General features: G+C 35.3%; 1 protein-coding gene and 1 long non-coding RNA gene across 2 annotated transcripts; both read right to left on the reverse strand.

Annotated features, from left to right (window-relative positions):
• Window positions 1-238: 238 nt before the first annotated feature.
• LOC127811195 (LOB domain-containing protein 18-like) lies at window positions 239-751 on the reverse strand. Its single transcript, XM_052350902.1, has one exon. It carries the CDS (start codon window positions 749-751, stop codon window positions 239-241), a length of 513 nt encoding a protein of 170 aa, XP_052206862.1.
• Window positions 752-7,109: 6,358 nt separating this feature from the next.
• Window positions 7,110-7,995, reverse strand: LOC127812185 (uncharacterized). Its single transcript, XR_008025835.1, has 3 exons — window positions 7,915-7,995; window positions 7,713-7,824; window positions 7,110-7,392 (listed from the first exon to the last, which is right to left on the reverse strand). It is a non-coding gene; the product is annotated as an uncharacterized LOC127812185 (long non-coding RNA).
• Window positions 7,996-12,095: the final 4,100 nt, after the last annotated feature.

Consider the following 12,095-nt stretch of genomic DNA (forward strand, 5'->3'; position numbering starts at 1 on the left):
TTAAGATTCAATATCATTTACCTCGATGTGATTAATTATTAAAAATTGCAAGAGGTTGATATAATTTGTTTGTAATTGATATGCTATCGAGGGAAGGACAAGGGAATGAAATGTGAAAGTACTCAAAACATAACATTCATTCCATATGTTCAAATATAATACAAGAGATCAAGCCGTACAGTCAAAAAAAAAAAAAAAAGAGGGGGGCAAACCATAAAAACTGATAATGTGCCAATACTCAAGGACGTCGGCGGTGGCCAAAGATGACTGGACCTAGCTCATCAAGGTCATCCAAGAGCGGCATCTGGCTGCTGCTCGTTTCGCCAGGGTGAGGTAGAGTAGCCTCTGGGATGGTGGGAGGACTAGAGCTCCAGTTGAAATTTGGATCAAATGGAGGAACAAGTTGGGGATGCGAAGAATAATATGCGAATAGTGAATCTTGCAAATAAGCTCGATAGGCTTGCAGCTCACTAACCTGTTGCTGAAGAGCAAGAATGTGAGATACACACCCATAAATAGGATCCTGAAGCCGGGCTTGAGCTTCAAAGAGAAGTGTATCGGAAGCCCAAAATCGGTCATTTACCGAAAGCGGAGTCAAGAGGTTGACGACATTTCTGATAGTATAAACTTCACGAACGGTAGCAAAATGAGCAGTACCACTCTCACAACGAAAATAAGGAGCAAAAATGCACTGTGGATGACATCCTCTATTTAAGACTACACAGGCACCACATCGAGACCGGGGGTTCATTGTGTTGTGCCTTGGCATGATAGATATGGATTTGGTTAGATCTAAGCAAATCAGATATGTGTTAGATCTAATTGAATGGATCAAATCAGATATGGGTTAGATCTAATCTGATAAGTCAAATTAGATAGGGGTCAGATGTCAAACCTGAAGCGGATCAAGTACGGTCGGGTCGGGCCGAGTTGGATCGGGTCGGGTCAGGCCGAGTTGGATCGGGTCGGGTCAGGCTGAGTCGGATTTGCTCGGGTCGGGCCGAGTTAGATCGGGTCGGGTCGTGCCGAGTCGGGTCGGGTCAGACCGATTGGGTCGAATCGACCCCGATATGGCAGCAGTTGCAGAGGCGACGAGGGTCGCTGTGGCGGCTGAAGGAAGCCGAGCGAGGGCTAACGGCTGTGCGAGGGAGTAAGCAACGGTGACTGCGTGACCAGATCTGGCCAAGGTGTCGGCCGATTGTGCCGGCAGTGATGGCTGGGAGGAGCTGGTGATCAGTGACTAGGCGTGAGGAAGCCAAGCGATGGCTTGCGGCCGATGGCGATGCAACGCTGGGGTGGTTGCCGAGCCGGCGATGGTGGCTGTCGGAGGTGGTGGCGAGGCTCGCGGTCGGTTGCTGATTGGCCGATTTGTGAGTTGCAGAGAAAAGGAAGAGGAAGAAGAAGATGGTGATCGGCGGCTAGGGCATGAGGAAGTCACGCGGTGGCTTGCGGTTGCTGGTTACGCAGGTGCTGCGATGGCTATGGTGGAGACGGCCGATGGAGGCGGTGCACGGTGGCTGTTGCCCTAATTGTGCGTTGCAGAAGAGGAAAGAAGAAGGAAGAAGGAAGAAGAAGGGAATTCGGGAGAAAAATGAGAAGGAAGGAGAAAAAATATATATATATATATAATAATAATATATATGTATATAAATATATATAAATATATATATAATATATATATACCAGAAAATCCTTAAAAATATATATATATGGGAAAAATTCCTAGAAAATAGGAAATGGAGATTTACTAATATTTCGGAGATTTTGGAAAAAAAAAAAAGGGTTCGGGCACGTGTTTTGAGACAGTGCACAAAAATCGAGATAGTGCACCAGAATTGAGGTGATGCACGAGAATCGAGAATTTGCATGCGTTTCAAGGTCAAGGCACACATACCAAGGAAGTGCTTTGAGGCTTAGTCAAAGGTGCTTCGGGGCTTAAGATGAAGTGACTTGTGCAAATTTTGAAGTTAACACGCAAATCAAGATGATGCGCTTATTTCAATGTAAGGCACGAATATCGAGGTAGCCCAATAAGTTTGAGAATATGGAGATTGTAGCCTAAACAAAGATGATTGAGGCTAGGTTGGTAATTAGGTAAGGGAAGTGATCCCAGTTGGCAAGTGACGTCGGATAGTAAGAAAAGTCTCATTATCTTTGTTGAACATGAAATAATTCCTAGTTAGGAGAGTGGTGTGGTGAATATCTCGTTAAGCTCGAGGTATGGACTAGGGTAATGCCATGATAGGTGTGTGCTAATTTGGAGTTTTGGGGAAACTCAATCCTCACTATATCGGGCCGTTTGAGATTTTGGAGGAAATGGATCCTTGATTTACAAGTTAACGTTACTTCCTCAGTTGTTGGGGGTGCACAATGTTTTTCATGTATCTATATTGAGGAAATATGTGTCAAACCCCCAACACGTGATAGATTATCGAGCTTTAGAGGTTAGACAGGATGCTTCATATGAAGAAATGCCTGTTAGCATTTTGGAGCGAAAAGAAAAAGTGTTGCGAAATCTGTCAATTCCGTTTGTTAAAGTCTAGTGGCAACGTCATTCTTCAGATGAGGCTACTTAAGAGCTCGAGAATGAGATGATACGTCTCTTTCCCCGGCTATTTGACTGACTAGGTATGAATTTGGGGGACCAAATTCCCTTAAGGGGGGAGAAACTGTAACGACCCGTTAGTGGGTCTAGGTGTTATGGGTATTTTAGTTTGCACATTAGAGTTGTTGCCTTTATTAATTAATTGTTAAAAATATTATATGAGTTGGTAATGGGGGTAAATTAATGAAAATAATATTTGGTGTGAAAAAGTCTCAAAGTTGTGGGCTAAATGGGTTTGGGCCTTATTTGAATTAGACCATTGATAAATAATTAAATCTTAAGTGTAAATGAATTGGGTTGAACCCAAATCTCAAGAAAAGTCCATTGGGCCTTAATTGGATTGGGCCATATATTTTGACTTAGGCTTGGGCTATATATTTTGACTTGGGCTTGGGCCATGGGCATAGAGAATGGTATCTTAATTAAAAAGAAAAAAAGATTAAGAAAATGGTAAAATGACCAAAATGGGTAAGAGATATGTGAATTGTGTGTGTTAGTATGAAGGGTAAATTAGAGAAAATTAAAAGGGAGATGGATTGAAAGGAGTTGGGAGACAAGTCTCCCACATTTTTTTTCCTCTTTTTCTTTCTTCTTACTTTCTTGTTCCCTTCTTCTTCTCCCTCTCCCGATTGTCTCTTCTTCCTCCATTGTTCTTCTTCATTGAAGCTTTAAGTGGAGACTATGGAATTTTCAATTTCAAGGGGTGTCTTCATCTCTTTGGATTGCAACCATCTAAGGCAAGTTCTCTTCCTTCTTGTTTCAAATTCAAGATCTTCTTCTTCTTCTTCTCCTTATGATTGTGTAAGTTTTTCTTCTCTTTTTTATCTTTTAATGCAAGTTCTTGAACCTTGTTTCCATCTTAGAAGGCTTGTTTCCTTCATTTTTAAGTTGTTGCTCTTAAATTCTTATTCTCGGATTCACTGACCATGTTATGTTTTTTGGTCTATAACTCCTTGTGTTTATATCCAAATTGAGATCCGTTTGTTGGGTTGTAAACTAGACATCTTAAGCTCAATTTTAGACACAAGAATCGATTTTTTTGACTAAGATTTGATCAAGTTATATCCTTGTAAATCCCTGCTAAGATCTGGAAATTTTACTGCTTTCGAGTAAACTGACCTTGTTGTACTCTTTAGGGTATAACTCTCTGTGGTTATATCCGATTCAAGATCCGTTTGTTTCTATATAAACTAGACTTGATAATATTCATTTGGTAAATTTTTTAGAATTTTTGGCTATGTTTTGAGCCTACAGTATCCTTGTAAATTCTTGCCCAGAATCTGGAAATTTTCTGCTCTGTTTTTGAATAATCTGTTCTTGCTTCGGTTTTTGGGGTATAATGCTCTGTGGTTATATCCAAATTGTGATCCATTTATTTTTTATATAAAATATACTTCATGGGCTTCGATTCAGTATAAGATTTGAAATTTTTGGTTATGATTTGTACCCATAACAACCTTGTTGAATTCTATGTAGAATTCTGTAAATTACTGTTACAAATTCTGCCTTGTTTCGGTTTTTGTGGAATATCTCCTTGTGGTTATTTCCGATTTCAAATCCAGTTGATGTTCCAGAAACTAGACTCATTAGGCTTTGATTTGGTATATCGTTTGTGGTATTTGACCAAATATTGAGCCCAGATTGGATTTTTGAAAATATGCTTGAAATCTGGAAATTTCTGAAATATGTTGTTATTCAACTCTTCCTATGTAGTCTATCCTTCCTACGTTTAAAATTATGATTTTTGTATAGTTCTTCCATTGTTTTTTTGAATTATTCTTGATAACCCTCATTGTTGGATAAAAGGGTTTTATTTTCCTTATTTCGATAAATCTTGCAATATTAATTCGTTTTCTTGTTGAACATTGCAAAAATCTAAATAGGGTTTTGTGTCACCCTACATTTCTTAAGGAATGACATTTATTCATTAGGGTCTAGTGTCATGCAAGATTTAGTGTTTCTTGCATGTATAAATTTTGATTCCTTGCGATTATTATTGGGGTAAAAATATACCGTAAATATTGGTTTGGGCATTTCTATAAGTATGAGTCAATAAATGTATTAAAATTTACCCTGTGATCATAAGATAGTGCACACTTTAATTTATGTAATTGTGCATGTTAAGCATGATTTGAGATTTTTCTTAATCATTGAGGATTGACATGAAATGGGGATATGCATATGTGATGCATGATTATACTGATTTGCGCACCTATTATTTTGCGCGACGGCTAAGTCCGTGGATGAGAAAGGATATCCTATGAGCGCTTGACGCGGGTGAGGTGGCCATCAACCCAGAAGGCGTGGCTCAAATTGTTATCATTTGTTGATGTATTTTCATGATGCATATATATTCATGAATGGATATATATATATATAGGCCGTGAGAGCCTTGAGAATTATGCAAAAAAATTCCCTACTATTGGTGCATATGCATAAGCATGGGAACGAGTGCATAATATATGTAATAATCACGGCATGAGAAATTAATGTAAACCGAGAACTTATGAGTCGCGTTATATTAATATCTCCTCATAGAGTTGTTTATTCTATCTTGATTATCCCTGCCTTTGATTCTATATCTCCATGCTTTATAAATACACTTGCTGAGCCTTGTGGCTCACCTTGTTTACTCTCATGTCATTCCAGGTACAAGTAGAGCAGTGGTTGAGGGCGAGCCCAGTGGGGCTAAAGCCCAGGGTTAGAAGTGTACAAAGACCTTCCAAATTAGATGGTCTATGTTAGCATTTGTGATGAGGGCAAGTGTGAGGAAATTTTATGTTGTAAAATTTGTTAGTGCCCTTGTATTTCATTTTGTTTAGACTATGGTCTAAGATGTTGTAAACCTTTATGTTAGCTTCCGCTGAGTTTATCTAAGGATAGTATTATGGTGTTGTATGTTATTGTTCTATATCACACTTGTGATGACCTCCTTTCGGATATCCTATGCTAGCGGGACTATCCGGTAGTGGGCCACTACAATAACCTTACCTTTACCTTCAACTAGTACCGTCTCTCCATGTCTAAGGACCACCTTTGTCCTTATAGATTTGTCAATTTGGCTAAAAAGACTGATATCTTTAGCCATATGGGTAGTGCAGCTATGAGTTTATATCTGTTTCAACAACATGAGAAGCCATAAACAAGAAAGTTGTTTCTTGCTTTTGATCATTTGCACAATTTTCTTATTGTGGGGGCTGTTGGGATGATTAGTTTTGCTTGGCACAATAAAACCTTTCAGTATGACCATTCTTATCACAATAATCACAATGGTAAATTTGCTTGTTTGTAGACCAACAATTTTTCTCAGCATGATTGGTCTTTTTGCAAAAACGACAAAGAGGAAATTTTCCCTTCTTGATGCTCTTTATTTTCCCTTGCTCCTTTGATCTTTGGTTGCCTTTCTATCATCCCTTACAACATGTTTTTTGCCTTTGAATTTGGCATTAAAGACACCTTCAACATGTTCTTCATTACGGATTGCATATCTTTGCTCTTAGGCTTATAATTTGCTGATTAACTCACCTATAGAGAGAGAGTAGTCAAGTTTTGATATGAAAAATCTTTACCAACTAATCTGATTTGGTTCACAATAATCATCACTTTGGTAGTGTACTTTTTCACAGAGTCTAAATCCTTCATCTTCAGCATCTCAAGCTCTCTTTTGAGAGTTATTAATTTAACAACCTTCACTCTTGTGCTTCCTTCAAACTTTTCTTTCAACTTATTCTAAGCTCTTTTTGTTGTGTCACAATCAATAATACTTGCAAAAATATGATCTGATAAAGCAGCATGACTACAAGAGAAAGCCTTGGGCTTTTTTTACTTCTCCTCATCATGTAGTCTTATTTGATTCAAGGTTGGCTTTTCTCCCAATGGTGGAGGATTAGCATCATTCAAAATGGATTCCCAAAGCTAAGTGCTTTGAGATAGGATTGCATTTTAACAACTCAAAATTGGTAGTTGTCACCATTAAATTGTGGGGGAATGGAAACACCAAAATTAGAAGACATGTTGTAAAGTATAAAATTAGAATTCTCTTATCTCAAACAAAATCATAGCCTTTTAAGCTCTGATATCACTGTTGAAAAAAAAATAATAAATGAAGGTATTGCGGAAGTAATAGTAAAGTCTCAACATTATGTTAAACAAAGAGACAGAAAAAAGAAAATGTGAGTAGAAGAAAACCAAAACTTGAAGAAAGATAATTTTTTCTTATTGAATTGCACATTAAAACTCACACTTCTACAAAAGACAAAAATGAAGTTATATTTATACAAAACTTAATACATAACATTCATAAAATAAAACTGAAAAGTTATAAATAAAATTTTAAATGCGGAATATTTTATATTCCAAATTTGAATGTCAAACTTCAATTGTAAATGAAAAATATAACAGTGGAGACATAAATAAAAAATTAAACTAAATTTAATTAAAAAATATCACAAATCTCAACAAATAGCGTTGTCGTTACATGAATTTACAATGAGATAATCACGTATACACATCTGTCTTCTCTCTCTCTCTCTCTCTCTCCCTCTCCCTTTCCTTGGTCAATGATATAAAAAAAATAAAAAATAAAAAAAACCGTCCCCCTTGACACGAACACAAACATGACGAGTAAAACTTGACAAGCAGCCACAAATTGCTTCAATAAAAAATGAGCGTAAACTGCACAACGATTACGCTATGAGCTCCTCTTCTACAATTAGTTTAATGAATCCGGGCAACCCCATCAAACACGAACACCTTCATTGCTTGCTGCTGCTTCAATGCACCCCAGCCTTCCAGTAAAAAAGGGAAAAAAAAAAAAAAATTGGTTAATTTGACCATCATCTCATCTGCCGGGATTGTCACGGCGGATTACGACAGCTAGCCATGCTCGCTTGATGAGTAGTGTTCATTCATAAGAATCGAATCCCATCATCAAAATTTGGCTTGACAGAATCACTTGACGATCAAGGGAGGGACCCAGAAAGCAACAAGCTAGCTAGGTGGTGCATGCATGTGGTGTTGATGACAGAAAGAGAAATATTATCCACATTAATTACATCTGTTAAAAGACTACTGTTGTACTAATTAGAATCTGCAGAATGAATCTCACTTGATTTGGAGTGCTCCATATAGGCCAGCAGATCCATATATGCCAGCAGATCGATGGGGAATAATGCCGCCAGCCACTTGATTTGAGAAAAAAAAGTCATCATTGGCCATGGCTGCAGCAAAAACAAAATCCATAAAGCTCGGATAACTTGCATCTGAGAGAGAGAGAGAGAGAGAGAGAGAGAGTCAGTTCTGTAACTTACCACACCCACTTCGCCAACTCGCAATCACGCAAAAGATGAGAACAATGTTTCAATGGCATTTCCACCCCACTCATAACACAAACTCATCATTGAATTCAACCAGCTATATATATATATATATATATATATATATTGGAGCCATTGGGCAAAGCATTGGCCAAGGTTTTCCAAGCAAAGATTCCGACTTTAGATATTCTTAAAATTTATAAAAAAAAAAAATCAGAATCAATTATTTTTAAAAATTTTACATAAGTTAATTAGTTTATAGATATTTATAGCGATGACAATGCACGAACCCTAATCCATCCTCGTCATCTATATTTTTATCCTCGACTTTATATCTATGTATTAAGGATATTTCATTTAAATTTTTAGGCATAGGTTAAGTAGTTGGATGATTAATATATTGATATCAATTTAGTGAGTTGCGAGTTCGATCTTCGCCCTATGCAAAGGTTAAAGACTTAACTTGCAATTTATCTCTCCTAAAATAATCGAGAAAACGAGTACTAAAAATCATGTAAAGATGTCCCAAGGATATTTGACACTATTGCAAACAAAAAACTAAAAAACATAACTATAATATTTTAATTTGGGGGGGGGGGGGGGTGGAACTTCACATAATACCCTTTAGATTTAAATTAATTGCAAAAAGTACTCTTGACCTTTCAAAAAATACAGAGAGTACCCTAAGGTTTAATTTTAGTTGTAATCTCCCTTTTCGCTAACGTTAAACTTTATAAAATAACTAAATACTTTTATAGTTAAATTCATTCTCTTCTTTTCTTATTCTTCTCTCACTCTTTCTTCTCAAATACTTTCTCTGTTTCTTTGTTTTTCTTGATTAACAATGAACAACAACGATGATGGACATCGATAATAAAAAACGATTGTTCATTTGTTCATTCTCCTTTATTTTTCTTTTCCATTTTTGATCTATGACAATGAAGATTATAGATGATAAACATCTGTTTTCTTTCTCTTACTCAATTTGATTTCTTCTTTTTATTCTTCTATTTCTTTTTATCTTCTTTGAACTAAAATCTAGGTTCATTGTTCATCTCGAACATCGATTTGAGTTCGAGATTAATAATTTCACTATCTTTTTCTCTCTATTTACTTTCTTCCACTTCTTCTTTCATTTCTATTTCTTTTTATTCAAACCTAAATTTAATCTGAATCTAGATTCAAGATGAAATGTTTCGTTATCTCTTTCTCTAATTTCTTCTTATTCTTCTCTATCTTTCTACTTCTAACCCAAATCTAAATTCGAGATAAAATTTCATTCACTTTCTTCCTCCATCTCATTCTTGTTGATTTTTTTTTTTCATCATCATCTCCTTCTCTCTCTCATCTTCAAACTCAAATTTGCGTTCACATATCAACAATAGGTCTGAAGCCCAAATGGGTTTATTGTCGGTGCCAAATGAGGTCTTGAACCTAGATGGGTTCATGGCTGACACCAACATGAAAATATGTCTCAAAGTGGGGTATTTTTTTATTTTGTTATTTTTCAATATGAGGAGAGAGAATGAAGGTTAAATTTGTCTTTTTATCCCTTTATTTAATAATAAAGATATTTATTATCATTTCTCAAATGTCAAAAAGTTTCTTGTAATTTCATCAAACCTTAGAAATATTTTTGTAATTTATCTTATTTTAAATTATATCACTACATTATATTATCCATGACAAATGTGAGAGACAAAGAGATCATAATAAGATTAGGGGAGAATACATATAATTTATAATTTTTTCAATATATAAATTGTATTATATAATTAAATAAAATAATATACATATATATATATATAATATTATATGAAGGTGGAAGGGTAAGGTCCCAATCTCCGCCACCCTATTCATATCCAATAAATATTTTAAAATACTTTACCCTACACCTACAAAATAAAGTATCTCTATATAATTGATAGAAATAAAAATAAAAAATAAATATATATATATTATGTAATGAGAAAGGAAACATATTTCGTCATATAATACATCAAAATCCATTGATCAATGTGGGAAAGTGGCGGTTACCCTTTTTGATTTCTTTGCCTTTCTCTTTTTGGCTCGTCATTTTCCTTTCCCGTCCTTCCATTTTCCACGTGACAGAGATGGATCACCCTTATCCCTTGAAAATTGAAGGATAATGCTACAGAACAATTTGGATGATAATTTTGCTTCAATTATAAATTTATCCCTTACTTGGTTACAAATCTATCCTCAAATTAAATATCCCTAATTTGCTACCTACTTCCTCGTACTTATTTCTTATATTCCCTCTCTCTCCTGTCTCCTCTCTCACATTTCTCTCTCTGTTAATTCTCATCAATACAACCATCGTTCGTCGTCTGTCGTTGCCATCAATGTTTATGGTCGTCATTTCCCCCATTGTCGCCTTCATTTCTCTCTCTTCTTGTTCTCGTCGTCATTGCCATCAACGCAGTTGCCTCCACAGACGCCATCAATGCTTCTAGTCATCATTTGTCTCTGTTGCAACCTCAATCATCGTCTATCTTCTCCATTCTAACCGTCGTCGACACCTCCATCTCCTTCTCTCTCTTTCTAGGTCTTTTGTTCTCACCCGTCTCTTTTCTCCTATCGTCATTCGCCTCCACTGCCGACAATTTCGTCGTTTGTTGTCCGCCTCCATCATTCGCAGCTACTACTCGTCGTTTATTGAAAAATATATATTCTATCTAAATATAAATATACATAAATTAAGTATATATATTACAAAAAAGATTTACATATATATATATATACACAAATATGTTTTTTAAATACAATTATAAACTAAAAACATATTATAAAAAATTATCTAGGCCAAATTAAACCTGTTTTATTACTTTTAAAAATTTTGCTTTGTAACATGTTGAAACTTTTAAGAGTATAGTTTGGCTTTTTATTTTTAAAAAATATTTTGTAGTTTTATTTCAATTTTTAAGTTATAAAATAAAAATCAAACTATAAACCATAATATTATAATATTTATTTTTAATAGAAAAATATATTCTTATATCCATCACAATACAATTATATTTCTTCTCTTTATCATTTATACAAAACATAAAATTTTATGTATTTTGTAATTATCTTATGCATAAATAATTATATATATTTTAATGTTATTATTTATTTATATTATTTGAATTGAAAGGTAAAAAATTATATATAAAGTTAAACAAAGTCATACTATTATATTTTAAGTTTATACAAGCAATACAAATAAATAAAGAAATAAATAATAACATAAAAATATATTTTAACTCAAAGTATATCATTTATTTGTATTCCTGTTTAGTCTATATTTTTATTCAGAAAATATGTATATTTAACCCCCAAAATTATATACAAATTCATTTTTAATAAATATATTATATATTTATATATGTGTTAGTTTAACAGAAGACTCAGAGAAGGAGAGAGGAGATGGAGGCGTCGACGATAGAAGTGAACGACGATAGGAGAAAAGCAACAAACAAGAACAGAAGACCCAAAGGGAGAGAAAGGAAGAGATAAAGGTATCGATGGCAGTTGAAACAGCGAAGACAGACGACGATGGAGGCTATAATAAAGGCGAATGGCGACCAAAAGCGTTGATGGCAGAGGCTTCAACAACAGCGAATGCGATTGTGTTGGTGGCAACGACGATGAGAATGAGAACAGAGATGAAGGAAATGAGAGAGAGAGAAAGAGAGAAGGAGATGAAGTCGGTGGCAACGACTGGAATGGTGATCAGAAGCGTTGATGGTGACGATTTCAACAATTGCAAACAGTGGTTGTGTCAGTGAAAATAAGTAGAGAAAGAGAATTGAGGCGGAGGGGGGGGGGGGAGGATAAAGAATACGAGGAAGAAGACATGATTTTGAAAGAGCATTAAAAAATTTGAATTTAAAATATTGCGATAAAATTGTCTACGCATCATTATCCAAATTAAAGATTAAAATTCAGCACCTAATCAGTAAATCTCCACGTCCTGCAAGTTTCACCAAATTCCCACCTGCATGCCCCTCCATCAAATGGATGGATGGAAGGGGATGTGGAGACATCTGTGTAACGTGGGCATACAAAAATTACGAAAATTGAAGGATATCTTCTATAAATAAATGTAAACTTAATAGTAGATAGTAATTTTTGAATAATAAATAGTCAAGTTATTTTTAAAACATGAG

This window comes from Diospyros lotus, chromosome 10 (genome assembly GCF_014633365.1).
Source record: "Diospyros lotus cultivar Yz01 chromosome 10, ASM1463336v1, whole genome shotgun sequence".
In the NCBI taxonomy this organism is placed as follows: Eukaryota; Viridiplantae; Streptophyta; class Magnoliopsida; order Ericales; family Ebenaceae; genus Diospyros; species Diospyros lotus.

What these genes read in the sequence shown, in the direction of transcription:
- LOC127811195 (XM_052350902.1), bottom strand. Translation starts at nt 751, where the DNA reads ATGAACCCCCGGTCTCGATGTGGTGCCTGTGTAGTCTTAAATAGAGGA.